The sequence below is a fragment of the Magallana gigas genome, chromosome 2 (assembly GCF_963853765.1).
Source record: "Magallana gigas chromosome 2, xbMagGiga1.1, whole genome shotgun sequence".
NCBI lineage: Eukaryota > Metazoa > Mollusca > Bivalvia > Ostreida > Ostreidae > Magallana > Magallana gigas.
In genome coordinates, this window is record NC_088854.1 from 45,494,952 (window position 1) to 45,509,041 (window position 14,090).

The 14,090-nt window shown below is 36.0% G+C and overlaps 2 protein-coding genes across 4 annotated transcripts; both read right to left on the reverse strand.

The window, feature by feature from the left end:
• Nucleotides 1-1,114: 1,114 nt before the first annotated feature.
• On the reverse strand, nt 1,115-4,808 carry LOC105319206 (zinc finger protein 14). Of its 2 annotated transcripts, none has more exons than XM_011416632.4 (3): nt 4,318-4,808; nt 3,720-3,829; nt 1,115-2,690 (listed from the first exon to the last, which is right to left on the reverse strand). In XM_011416632.4, exons 2-3 carry the CDS (start codon nt 3,812-3,814, stop codon nt 1,448-1,450), a joined length of 1,338 nt encoding a protein of 445 aa, XP_011414934.3. In that variant the 5' UTR covers nt 3,815-3,829; nt 4,318-4,808; the 3' UTR covers nt 1,115-1,447. The 2 variants fall into 2 exon arrangements, with proteins under 2 accessions (XP_011414934.3, XP_011414935.3); XM_011416633.4 differs by lacking the exon at nt 4,318-4,808 and adding an exon at nt 4,003-4,200.
• A 1,689-nt stretch (nt 4,809-6,497) lies between these two features.
• LOC105319205 (suppressor APC domain-containing protein 2) lies at nt 6,498-14,086 on the reverse strand. Of its 2 annotated transcripts, XM_011416630.4 has the most exons (7): nt 13,162-14,086; nt 12,313-12,342; nt 11,351-11,499; nt 10,911-11,054; nt 9,084-9,185; nt 8,781-8,885; nt 6,498-8,483 (listed from the first exon to the last, which is right to left on the reverse strand). In XM_011416630.4, the coding sequence occupies exons 1-7, from the start codon at nt 13,979-13,981 to the stop codon at nt 8,364-8,366; spliced, it is 1,470 nt and encodes a 489-aa protein (XP_011414932.3). In that variant the 5' UTR covers nt 13,982-14,086; the 3' UTR covers nt 6,498-8,363. The 2 variants fall into 2 exon arrangements, with proteins under 2 accessions (XP_011414932.3, XP_011414933.3); XM_011416631.4 differs by lacking the exon at nt 12,313-12,342 and having other exon boundaries at nt 13,162-14,085.
• Between the last annotated feature and the right edge of the window lie 4 nt (nt 14,087-14,090).

Sequence of the window (14,090 nt, forward strand, 5' to 3'; positions counted from 1 at the left end):
AAAGAAATCTAAAGGGTTGAGATCAGGTGAATGTGGTGGCCATTCAATGTTTGAACGTAAGGATATGAAATGTTCTCCGAATTTTTCAGCCAGCCATTCAAGTACAATTTTTGCAGTGTGTGGGGTGGCGCCATCCTGCTGAAACCATACGTTGTTCATTTCTACATATCTTCTCCTTAGCTTAGGAAGAAATTTCGTCTTTAGAATGGTCAGATAACGTTGCGACGTAACTGTTGTGGTTTCACCATCTTCTTCATAGAAAAAGGGGCCTATGATTCCAGTACTACTCAGTGCTGCCCATACTGTAATTTTACTACTATGAAGTGGTCTTTCTGCATAAAAGTCTGGTTTTGAAGTTCCCCAGAAACGCATGTTCTGCTTGTTGACATGTCCGTCCAGAGTGAAATGGGCTTCATCAGAAAACCAAATGACCGTATCTTTTAGATGTTGCATTATAGAAATTTTATATGGTGTGAATTTTAAATCGTATTTTAAAATTCGATAAACAGATGAAGAACTTATATTGGAGTCCACTTCTCTAAATACATTCCTTACTGATTTCGTTGGAGTCTCCTGGATAATTGTCTTCACCTTTTCAATATTTTCATCCGATCTGCCAGTCCTCTGTCTTATACGCGTATCTTTTCTTCTGTCACCGATAGTCCCGTACTGCTCAAATTTAGTAACAATACGAAAAATTTGTTTCCTTGAAAGATGTTTCACATCTGGGTACTTCTTTTTCAAAACCTTTTTCACTAGGGTGGGCGATTTTCCATTCTCAAAGTACAGTTTTACAATATCAATATAGAGATCATTTTTATCATCCATTTTTCAAATCACCTGAATACTTGACTTTTGATGATGTCATCAAATATTAATTATGACATCATAGTACATTGTATTTGCACTCTAATACATTTTGCCGGAATAAACGCTGTCAGATGCAGTTATTGTAAAGAAAATATGTAATGTTTGTGCAAAGGTATAGACATCCAAAGTTGGGACATGTTTATTGAAACACCCTGTAGTTTAGTTTAATCATTGTTAAAAATAAAATTTGTGTAACATGTTTTCTCTGACAATTATTTTTGCATTGAAGTAAAAGACAGGAAAATCAAGTTTGCAAATTTATTGACTCCTCAACTCTCTAAACACCGAACATCGAGCTTAAGTTTTACACACACAAAGCTTGTACACACTACACACATGGCTAGACTGCGTTCTCTAACCACAAACATTAAGGTAACAGGCTATTAATCTGGAATGATAGCCTTTCCCAGGTGACAAATCGCTTTGTCAATATACATGTAGTCGAGTTTGAACACATTTAAATTCAAATTTATACAATGAAAATGAAACAAAGTAAAATGCAAACAAAATGAAATGATTGATATCCAGTTTCGTATTACTTATAGTACTGTAGTTTTCTGTCAATTCTAATTCTAATTCACTTCATATGCCAGATTAAATGAGCATTAAAATCTACGTTATCCCTTGCTTCCTCACCACAGAGATGACAGACAAACGGACGCGCTGGGTCTGCATGCAAGGTCTTATGAACCAGAAACATGGAGTAGTTCCTGAAGAAGATGCCACAGTTCTTACATTCGTGAATCTGCTTCAGATTCTCCAGCTGGGATAGCAGTGAGTCGGCGTATAACCCTTGGTCTGTCTGGACTAGTTTGGAATCTTTTGATACCACGGTGAACTGCCCGGAGTAATCGGCACTAGTCACGTGGTCCGACTCCACGGACGCCCGGAGAGATCTGTTGCTCATACCGGAAACACTCGAGTGATCTGGGTCAGACGACTGGCTCGATGGAGAAAATGTCGATCTTTCGTTCTGCAGTTGTTCTTGCTTGACGACAATGCCATTTTCTGTTGCGTGAAGAAGCGAGGTGGGATACACATTGTCGCCCATACCATTAAAGGTAGATGTATGGTAGCCGCTATCATGAGATCCCGATAACGAACTATTTGGTCTTTCGTATCCTTTGCTTAGCAACCCAATATCTACCTCAGATGTGGGGTCAACTCCGGAGCTTGTCGTTGTGGAATAGGTACTCGCGGAGCTCTCCGACATGTGGTCATCGTAGCCATGATCCTGATCAGAATCCACGTTCTGACAGACGCCATGAATGACGCTATTAGCCTCGTGTGTTGTTAGGGCGTTTGCGTTGCTAAATGTTGCACCACATTTGTTGCATTTGTTGTCGTCGGATTTTTCATGACATCGCTCGTGCATGTTGCGTCGTCGACTGTTGGGGAAGCTGTGGTTGCAATACCTACATTTGTAAGGCTTGTCTCCGGTATGCGATTTTACGTGCATTCGTAAATCATTAGCAGAGGAGTAAGCAGCAGAACACACAAGGCATTGAAAGGGTTTTTGACCATTATGAAACATCAAATGTTTCTTCAATACGGCCTCGAATCCAAATGAGCGTCCGCAGATATGACAGCCATACGGTTTGGCTCCGTCGTGCGTTTTAATGTGTTGACGAAAATCTATCATGTCATCAAACATTTTGCCGCAATGATTGCATTCCATGGGGGTGTTTTCTTCTGCTCTGAGATGAATTTTTTCGTGTTTCTTACAGCTTCCATTGCTGTTAAACTTCTTCCCACAAATACTACAGGCAAACGGCTTCTCGCCTGTGTGAATTCTCTCGTGTTCTCTTCGGTAGTAGATTCTAAAAATAAAAAGAACATAGTAGTTGAAATAACATGAAAGCATTGTGCCTCAAAAACTAACATTTCTTGAAGAGGTATCTGTAACTTCTCTGTTTCCACCCTTTCCCAGATATACATGAAACTTTAACTCTCCGACATGAAAATTAATCAATAGGAATGATGTCTTTTGTTACATGTATTACCAGTCAGTGTGTTATATGGAGAACGATGAATTTAAATTATGAAATAGAAGTCTCAAATTATTGCTACATAGGTTCGGAAACACGTAGTCTACCAACAGACCAACCGACAACGAAAGCAATATGACATCTCCTTTTAAGGGACATTAATAACATTTGTGATCACATATATATTGAAACATCGTATTTTAGCAAGACGGCGGACTCTCGGTATGACGTAACTATCAATAAAATATAGGTCACACGTCAAAACAACAGGAAATTGATGCTGACTTGAAATATGCACTTTTTTCGTCTCGCATCTATTAGCTTGGCAAAGCTTACAGTAAATTACAAAGTTGTTGATTTCTATTGGCCAGTGGCTGCAGATGAAATAGACAAACTTACCCACAGTCATGTTTGACAAACTACCTACAGGCTAATATATTATAACTGGTAATTAATACCTGATGTTAAAAAAGACGCTGGTGTGCCAAAGAAAGTTCTGGGGTTTTCCTCTTTTTTATAATTAATTTGAAATCAGTCACCAACCCCACCCCACAAAAAAACGGTAACATTTACAATACTAGTATATGTTAAATAAAATTGACTGCATACATGTACGAAAAATAACCAGAGGAAAATGCTTTCAATCCACTTTCAGCATGCCAATGCTATATATAATTTGATGTCTACAGGAGTGCTGTTGCCATCCTGTCACAGTGCTTGACAAGTTAACGTGCAGTAATATAGTCAATTTTGAACGCAAAATGTCCGAATTCATCGCCATGTACTTTTGCAACTCTCTTAATTCTGTCTATAAACCAGAAGAATACCATGACCCCTTTGACGAAGGATTCGCTTAATTACCTTGTAAATACTTTGCCACAGTAACGACATTGCAGGGGGTTATCAATAGGTGATTCAGGCCTGGGGTCATCTGCGCCTACCGTCTCGTGGTCCATCTTAAATAAGAGAAGCTGTAGGAAAAGAACCTTCAGTTGAATAAAAAAAACTACTAGATAAAAGACATCGTTTAAAACCAAAATGGAAAAAAAAATCAGTGAAACGATTTCCAGATGAAACACGCGATGCTTTATTTTCAATAGTCGCACAAAATTCATGAAAGTGCTGGGGCAAATAAATGTTCTACTTCAGATCGACTAAGCGATTACAGAAGTTCACCGACGCCTGTCATGTCAAAAGGATTTCCCGCGAGGAGACGTTATACAGCTAGCATTACATTCCCGCGTGCTGATCAATGGCTGACGAGAATCGTCTGCTTGCTTGCTTGCCAGCGTGGTCGGTCGGTATTATCCGCAAACAAAAGAATAGGACGACAATTTTAATCGCATATTTTCATATAAAATTTTCTACGAAATAGTTACAATGTACAAAGGAAATAAATGACAAGTCTTTAGTACCGAAATAGAACATAATAAGTGGTACAAAAACAGAGAACCCTTACCGATAACGATCCTTTCTAGTCGGGCAACGTTCTTGCCTGGATGTAGTTCTCCAGCAGACGATAGCTAGATATGACGTGGCGGTTCGGTGCTTCAGACCAGATGCATAATGAAGTATCGGGGAAGGATTGGGAGATCGCTCGCTGGCCACCGCAAGCTTTGTGAAACCTTGAAGAGCAATACAAAACCGGGTCAATGAAACACCAAGATCTGACGCTTGTAAACAGTCGACAGTTCCTTGCAAATCTTTCTCGATGTGTCAAGCCTGATTGTCATTAGTATCGCTTTCTTTAATACGGCAGATTTTTATACTGATGATTTTTAAACAAACTGTGTTCATTGTGCGTATGTAATTTTTTTTCGAAACGGATCCGGCAAATACACCTTTTCCGGTACATCCTGTTCCGGGATATGCAACCGGATGTCGTAGTTGAAGCTAGTTTCTAGATATTGTACATAAATGAACGACGTTATGGCTATAGAAGAAAGATGGATGGGTCCATCAAAATTTTCAAAAGACGTTTTGGCAATCTTCGTCTATTCTTGTGTGTCTTCAGGTGTTCAGAGGTGGTTTTCATGCTGCGCTTTAATCGCTTAATTAAAGCGAGATTTTAACATGAATGGAACAATTTTAGTTTCATTGATGCATGCAAATTTGAATAAATAATGAACAGTGTTCTTTTATTTCAACTTTCAGTATCTTTGAACCATTTTGGAGCGCGCGCGCATTTACACCTATATCAGACAATCATTCTTAAATGTGAAGCAAAAATAAAATCCCTCTGCGCAGATATAAATAACTTGACTGCTTTCCTTTGCAATGGTAATCACTTACTTAGCCATACAATCTCTGCGAAGGCATTCTTCATTCGCCGAATCGATAAAAAAAACAAAACACACTGTCTGCCATACCGATGGTTTGAAGTTCCTAAAGTAATTTGATGTGTCTTGAAGTACGAAAACATTGAGAGATATCGACCATTCCACATATTTTAATGGGATTTTGCGGGAGAGGTGGGGCGGGGGCTAGGGTCATTTTTATTCCTTGGGGGCAAAGCATTTCTTGCATTCAAGAAATCTATTTTAGTTTGTATTGTACTGTTGTACTGTCCTTGATACATAGAGGCGGGCAACCGATTGCATCTTGAGCTTAAACATTTGAAAGGCAAAACTTTGTAAAGGTAGAGTTACAAAGGTGCATGTTGGATCTTCTCCGGTGACTTCTAATATTTTTACCTGGCCGTCGTGTTTTTGACATTCCTTTAAACAACTTGTTTTGTAATTAGACAAAGGAAAAAATGTTTGAACTTTTTCTTCGACCACGTCAGACTCCTCGTTGTTATACAGGTATTGAATACACCAAGCTGGTTAATTTTAGACTATTCTCATAGAGATAAGTATATGAAACAGTTGCGTATTGGCGCTTTTATATTACCCCGAGTCGGCAAACATCCCATGAATAGCAAACTAACGATCTACAATAACATAGATGAAATAGAAAACGATTTGTTGGGGGCGGTGGTAAGACTGTTAGGGGTTATTGGGGAATACGTAGTTGATTATATCACGGGTTGTCATTGAAATACCTGGATCTTTGCTGTCCAGTTTAACCACGATGCCAAGATCATCGATTTAAGGTTTTCGGCGTTTTATAGTTTACTCCATGCATTGAGTGCGTCGGTATTTTAAAAATGTTCTGAATTCAACTAATTTATAACGTACGCAATTCGGCGAACGATCGAAGCAGAATGCGATGATGTAGCTTATCTACGGAAAACTCTTATAGTAAATTAATTGTCTAAACAGAAACCGGTACATGTTTTGGACAGAGGTTGAGGTAATCGTTCCAATATATAATTATATATTATAGACTTAAAGAATTTTGACGGCTTGTATATATACATGTATAAATATTATTTTAGCATCGATATTTTAACCATCAACGTGTACATCAGAACCTGATCCGTCAAAAGAAGGTAAACTTACAACTTATCGATTACCTATTCGTTTATATGATACACACTGGGAGGAAGAAATTATATCCACTCATGGCTCTTAAGACGGATCTAGCATCTAAATCATAAGCAGACAAAACTACACCCCATAGATAGATACGGATTTCATTGTTTGGTTGAAACCGTAAAGAGATTACAGAATATTTTAAATAAAAAAAGTAAACAAAGTTTGTGTGTCAGTTTTAATATTGATAATATATCACTGGTCACAAATATTTTTTTCTTAGAATAATAAAAATAATATTTAAAAAATGCTTTGGAATGTACAAAGTATACAAATGAATGAGATCATATAATTTTTTAATATTGAATAAAAAAACCTCCGTAAATTTATATAAACAATAAACAGGTTAATAAATGCATGGGTCTCAAACAAAAATCAACAATGTTAGCCATGTACATGAATGTTACTCTTTTAATCTGATCTTTACATGGACTTTGCACTCGAACTAAATGATCCAAAAATCCCACTTATACTCAAAAGTGGAATTCTATGTACATGTGTAAATTTTGAGTTGATTCTCAGTTTAACGTTTAGGCTTGAATGTTGAAATCTACATGTTAACTATTTGGACAACTTTAGGCACACCTAATCACAAGGAACTTCAGAGAGTACCAAGAACCCTTTCTTCTGTACACAGAAAAAATGGTCCACAAGGGGGATAGAGCAAGATCATAACACCTCAACATAAACTAATTAAATGTAGCTATTTTTACCTATCAAGAAAATTATTGCAAGAGGCATAGAAATTCACTATAATATCGTACCTTTCATTAGTTATGGGTTTAACTTTTAATGAAAATTGTATTATGTAGGCACAGTTTCCTTGGCTGATGAAAGTTTAAGACCCTGTTCAATAATGCATAAAAACAGCCCAAAACCAAAAAACATAAAAACTGGAATGTGAGATAAATACATAAATATCTTTGCACTGTATAATTTGATTTCTTACACCTACAAAAACTGGTTAAACACTTTCTGTGAACACACTATGGTACATATCTTTTGAATAAGTAAATTCGAGATATATTTCTTCTTAATAACTAATATCAGACATTTTATACTCCTTGACCGAAATACACATATACTTGTAAATAATACTGAGCTCTGAATGACATTGTAAAATATTGATTATTATTACTCTATATAACAATATCATATCTTAGTTCTACCAAATATAGTTGAACTTCGATATCTCGAACACTGATATCTTCAATACAATGGATATGTTGAAGTGATTTGTAAGTCCCAGTCACTTACTTTTTAAGTATTTACCCTCGATATCTCGAATACTCAGATATCTCAAAGTTTTTGATTAGTCCGATCTGGTTCATGATGACAAAGTTTGACTGATGGTCATAAATGCTAATAATGCTATACTCTACTGAACACACAAATTCTATGGTAAATAGTGTTTTTAAAAATCTTTTGATATCCTTACCACAAGCAAGTGGTGCGAGGGTAAATAACTCTTAATTATTGACAAAGTCCCAAAGATAGTCCTCAAAGTGCATGCGAGACTGACCATGGGTTTAAAATAAAATAATATCTAGGACATTGAATTTACTTGTACACTGTATTCTAACTGAGCAACAACGGATGCAATAATGATACATCATGTTAATCTAATAGGAATGACTAATATGATAGGGAATACTAAAGTCAATCTGTTACTGAATGCTGTTAAATTATCAATAAAGAAAGTCATACCAATATTAATTATTCTTAAAAATATGAACATCGAAAAGCACAGACAAGAAAATCTATCTCAAAATGTACGATACTAAATGGGGTGCTTGATTCTATTGAATATGTATTATATTACAAAAATTTGAACCATGCTGAAAATAATTTTAACTGTGTCAGACTTGAATTTCATTGAAAAACAACCAAAATGAATAGTTTTTGAAATTTCTCAGGTGTATTTCAGTGGTAAACTGTATTAAAAACAAATTCCTATGAAATCACTGTGTAAAGTGCATGGTACTCAATTACATTTGGTGACTGGCACTTGTGAACATTGTTTTTGTGGCTACATGAAGGTTGTGTCATCGTAGCCTTTCCCCTTAGCCCGTGCCTCAAACAGTTCTCTTATAAGTGAGGCTTTTTCTTTCTCTAGCTGGGCAATTTTATCTACCTTCTCATGGAGTTCCTGTAACAGAGAAAAAATTAATTTGTGATTTAATTGATATGGCCTTAGTATTTACAACAACATAAAAGCAAAAATGAGGTTTACTGCAAAATTGAAAAAAGTTATCAACAAAATGGTTGCCATATTTAAATTGGAGTACAGTAAGGCCATTTTGTATGTGGTGTCTTATTATTTTTTCAAAATATTAAAGTATATTCAATATTCCCAAAATTTATATCTTAATTTCATATAGTCTGTTTTGTATTTTTGCTCACATTTTTGGTACACAAGAGCATTAACCATACAAACATACTTTACCTTTTTTAGATGTTTTTGGTTTTCTTGTAGGATTTGGATGGATTTTGTATCAACTCTCTGAGTTGTAGAAGGTCCTACAGCTAAATTCATATGCAATGGAAACCCCTGGTAAAAAAAATTTAACACTTTGCAATGTACATTGTATTACAAACCTAAATTACCATACTTAAACATTTGTGAACCTAAACACATTCAAACAGGAAAATGGTTTACAAAATAGAAGAATATCTTTTATTCAAATAAACATGTGTGATGTTTATCAATACATATGTATAAATGGAAAAAGAATTATTCATAACTCACTCTCTCCGAGCTTTCTATCAGGGTCTTCAACTGTTGGTTGACTTCCATTATCCTGGCATTTTGAAAATTCATCCTCTCCTGGTTAGCTTCTAAATTGTAATCCTGAAATGATCAAATACAATGCAAATGCAATCAAATGCAATGATCAAAGCATGTAAATTCAAGTTACAATGACTTGCATTTCACACAAAATCATTTTCATACAGTTAATTTTGTAACACTTAAAGTTCTTTGGGCCTCTGTTACCATACTGCTACATCAAAAAACAAATCTCTCATACACTTTCAGCATTATACTGTTACAAAGGATTTGTGATTAAGGCTGCAAATTTCCATTATGACCCTTTTAGAACCAGTAAAAATGTACCCATTTTGAACCAATCAGTGAAACAAAAATTGTGACCCTTTAGAACCAGTCAATTAAAATAAAAATTAGGACACCTTAAGCACCAGTCAACTAAAATCAATATCAATCCCTCCATTACCTTCTTCTTCCTGGTGCTTCCACAAATACTTCAGAGTTAGTGGAAGGTTTGTTTGTAATGAAAGAAAAAGTGAGTGAGCTTACATACCCTATGCTCCCCCATTACTGTAAATTCCTTATATTACGCAAGTACTTAATTCCGCGATCCCACTGGTTTGTATCAAATTGCGAGAATGTGAAATTGCGAACATTGAACTTTTCTCCTTATTTCTTATAGTTTACAACTCTAAGAAAATAATGGCGAGATTTTAAAATCTACGAAGGATGCTTCTCGCGATTTTATGCGGATATTAATTCCTAGTGTTTAATTAGGAATTTACAGTACTTGATAATGCAACACATAATTAATGGCAGGGTACGCATAAATTCTATAAAGGGACATAACTCCCAAAACATCATCATATCTATTACTTTTGTCTTTACCTTCACAGGCACGTAGCATCGTTTTTGAAAGTGGGGGGGCCAGACTCATCCAAAAACTCTTGACAAGCAAAAAAAAAAAAAAAAAAAAAAAAAGGGAAATTTTAACCTTTCCCAAAATCTTCAAAATCCTAATCCGTGGGGGGGGGGGGGGGGGGGGGGGGGGGGCTAGTGTAGTATATAACTTCAATTTCACTCCTCATTTCCTTATTTTCATATCAATTTTTTACATACTCCTAAAAAGTGGGGGGGCCAACCCCATGATAATTCAATTTTTTATATGTAAATTTTAAACAATTTGTTGCTGCGAGAAAAAGTGGGGGGACCAGGGCCCCCCCCCCCCCCTGGCCCCCCCTGATGCTACGTGCCTGCTTCAAAAGGGCCAAAATTTCCCAGAAAAATAATGAATTTTTATTAATTAATATGCACATCTAAACATTGTTTCCTATATACCTACATATTGTTTCAAATTTCTGTGCTGGAGTTTATGAGGAGTTGTGCTAACAAACTGTTCATTATTATTCAAAAATTTCCCATAAAAATAATGATTATAGAATTACCTGATAATGGTAATATGCTCATCTGCACATTGTGTCTTTATTACCTATCAAGTTTTACAAAATTCTGTAAAGTGGTTTAAGAATATTTGCGCTGAAAAAACACAAGTCTGAAAGACGAAATGACTGACTGACAGGTAAAAAACATTATACCCCCCTCAATTTGTTGCGTGGGGTATAATTAGACTGCATTATGGCTTGGGACGTGCACTTACATTATATGAGGTAAGATGCGCAACTTGTTGCGTGGGGTATAATTTGATTGCATTATGGCTTGGAATGTGCACTCGCATTGTATGAGGTGTATTGCACAACTTGTTGCGTGGGGTATAATTTGACTGCATTATGGTTTGGGATGTGCACTCACATTGTATGAGGTGTGTCCTATGTACTTCTGTTTGTCCTCCACCCCCAGCACCTGTCGGTGGTACCACTCACGGGCCTGGTCCACCATCTCCAGACCCTTCAGCAGGCTGTCCTTCTCCTGTTCTAGTTGCTTCATCCTCTTAATCTGCGAGAGTGATCAAATCAACAAAAACTTAAATCATGTCCCTATCCTCTTAATCTAGGAAAACACTATCATCAAAACAATAAACTCTTAAGCCTCTTAATTTCAGCACATAATCAAATTCAGTAATAGGTGTACATCTTGAATTTATCAGAAACCATCAGACGCATTTTTTAAAACTATGACAAACTGATGATATAGATGTCTGAATTTTCTTCAAGTTCCTCTGTTAAGTTCTTGATATGAAATGGATTGCTGAATATACAGTAGCATGATAATACAAGTAGGCCATGAGTTACCATGTTGTAATCCACGCCGTTGGCCAGAGTGTGTCTTCTGGCAGAGTCTCGACGCTTCACTGTGACCTGCCTCTGTTGAGGCGGTGAGGTAGGTGTGGATGTGGAGGGAAGGGCTTCTTGTCTCATCAGACGGACCTGCTCTATGTTTTCTGCAGAAAAATGATACTAATGCTTTGTAATGAGTTAATTTATCCCCTCCCTCCCTCCCTCTCTCTCTTTCTCTCTCTCTCTCTCTCTCTCTCTCTCTCTCTCTCTCTCTCTCTCTCTCTCTCTCTCTCTCTCTCTCTCTCTGCAGAAATGCAAGATTTTAGAAAAAAAGATAAAGATAATACATGAATTGATATTTTTTAAATTGCAATTAAAAATGTTATTATACAGTCAAACTTTGTTATCTCGAACTAGGCAGAACTGTTTAAAAACTTTGAGATATCCAAGTATCAGAGATATTGAACAAATTAAGGGTATAAATGGTTGGGACTCACAAATCACTTCAACATATCCATTGTATTCTCGATATCAGTGTTCGAGATATCAAAGTTCAACTGTCATTTATTGACAGACAATAAGGACAGTAAGCATCAAATAGTTATAATCTTGCATAATGCTTATCTACCAAAGAAATTATAAGAAGCTGCAACAATTAATAATGTCTTAAAAAGAGGAGTTTTAGCTATAAATGTACATCTTTTGTAAAAATTATGAAAGATTGAGTTGCTTAACTCCTTATTTCAGGTAAACTTCAAAAGAAAAACTTATCATCACATTTTTTCTAACACTCAACTGAACCCTAAATTACTAAATCATCTGTACAGTAATCTAAGTTTTGTTGGGTTTTTTCAAGTTCACTACTTGCGTACAATGATAACTACATGTACTTGCAGCTACAAATAAAGTTTTAAGTACTGCAGAATAAGCACACAGCTAAAATTAGTAACAACAATGAAGCAAGTGGTGAAAGTTACCATGATGATAATGCTGATGATATAAATGACCTACAAGAATAAAAGGCTGTCAGATTAGTCATATTATGAAATTAAACAGTACCTGTATATACATGTATATGTAACAAAAATCGATGTTATACATGAATTAGCTAGGGTTATCTTTTAGCCTTTGTTACTAAGTACAAGTAAGTACGAAGTTTCTAGGCTCTTTTTTTGCCACATTAGGATTTTCAATGTCACAATAAAATTTAACTGCAAAACAGCACATAATGATAATAGCATCTCATTAAGGTCCTCTGCTAGCTATTACATCATCATGGTCTGTTTGGGATAGAGGTGTAATCATTTTTGAAAAAATTAGTAAGAATTGATAGAATTAAAATTTTGCATCATTATCACAATATGTTTATTTTGCATGGGATTATGCAAAATGCCATTGATCTTCAATAGCTATAAATCACATGCTTTTTGGGGACCAAAGTAAGATTTCAAATGAATGAAAAATCATTTGTGTGTGTTAGTGTGTACTTTACAATCTTTTAATTTATCTTTCATACATATAATGGCTTCATATTGTTAAAAACATTTAGTTCAATATTGTAGAATATTAAATCATTTCATGATACCTGTAGGTGTTGTATCTGGTGTCATATATGCATGATTTATCGATGTGCAACGTACTACTTCTGAATCAAATTTTTTACTGTAACTTGACGCCATGCAGTTATATAAATTAATAAAACAAAGTTTTTGAATCTGAATGTTACCATACGCTGCAATTATGTTTTATCCTCATTCATGATTTTTATAAATTTTTTTACTTAAATGAATGTAAATAATAAATTTATGATGTTAATTCATAATTACCATAAATATCATTCTGTCTTCCTCTATCCACATTTCTGTCTAACAAGTTGGAGTCACTCTTCGTAGACTGTAGGCTCTTTGCACCCTGATTCTGATCACCAGTTTGATGGTTCATTCTTCTTTGCCAATTTTTAAGCTCTGTGATGATGTTCTTGCTTTTATCTCTTGGTGGAACCTTTGGAGGAATCTGTCCATCACTGATTGTAGAGGAATAGGAAGGCCTCTGGGGTCTTGGAGGAGGGATGGGCCTCTTTGGAGGTAATTGATTTGGAGCATAATTGGATTTATTTTCTCTTTGTTTTTCATGTTCTACTTTCTTGTGGGAATTTGGATCATTTATATTTCGTTCTCTATTGTAACCAGATATAGCATTATTTGGCCGTACTGCAGCTGTGTTTGAGGCGCTTGATGACATTCTGTTCAAAGCATGGTTTGCAGAGGACTTTGTCAATACAGCATCTCTTGGTGCAGCAACAGGTCTACTCCTTGGTTTGGGATTTGCAGGTTTGGCAGGGTGACTGTTTTCTTTGTCATCTCTTAAATCATTTGGCAATTTTTGGCTTGTCAACAACGCTAATTTAAGACCTGCAACAAATCGATCGAAACTGAGATATCCATTTGTAGGGGTGACTTTCCTCAGGGCCTCTGTCACTCCACTCGGAAGCCCCCGTACCCCTTCTTCATGCCACCTGGCTTCTATATCAGAAAACTTCACGTAACCACATTTTCCTTCGTCTAAGATATCAAACAACACTTTTAACGACGAAATAAATTGTTTGGGGAGTCCGTCTGTGCTATTCCATGCAGTGACGCTTGTCATCTTCAAAAATGCCTTTTTGACATCAGCTCACCTGCAATAAAAACCCACTGTTTATTTCCATTGGTTGGCGGGATTTCCGGTCAACAGGTAACCAAATAAGTAAGTAACT

What these genes read in the sequence shown, in the direction of transcription:
- LOC105319206 (XM_011416632.4), bottom strand. Translation starts at nt 3,814, where the DNA reads ATGGACCACGAGACGGTAGGCGCAGATGACCCCAGGCCTGAATCACCT. An exon ending in TGTGGCAAAGTATTTACAAG is followed by an intron (nt 2,691 to 3,719) that starts GTAATTAAGCGA and finishes TTTTATTTTTAG; the next exon opens with AATCTACTACCGAAGAGAAC.
- LOC105319205 (XM_011416630.4), bottom strand. Translation starts at nt 13,981, where the DNA reads ATGACAAGCGTCACTGCATGGAATAGCACAGACGGACTCCCCAAACAA. An exon ending in TCATCAGCATTATCATCATG is followed by an intron (nt 11,500 to 12,312) that starts GTAACTTTCACC and finishes ATTTTTCTGCAG; the next exon opens with AAAACATAGAGCAGGTCCGT. An exon ending in TGATAGAAAGCTCGGAGAGA is followed by an intron (nt 8,886 to 9,083) that starts GTGAGTTATGAA and finishes TTTTTTTACCAG; the next exon opens with GGGTTTCCATTGCATATGAA.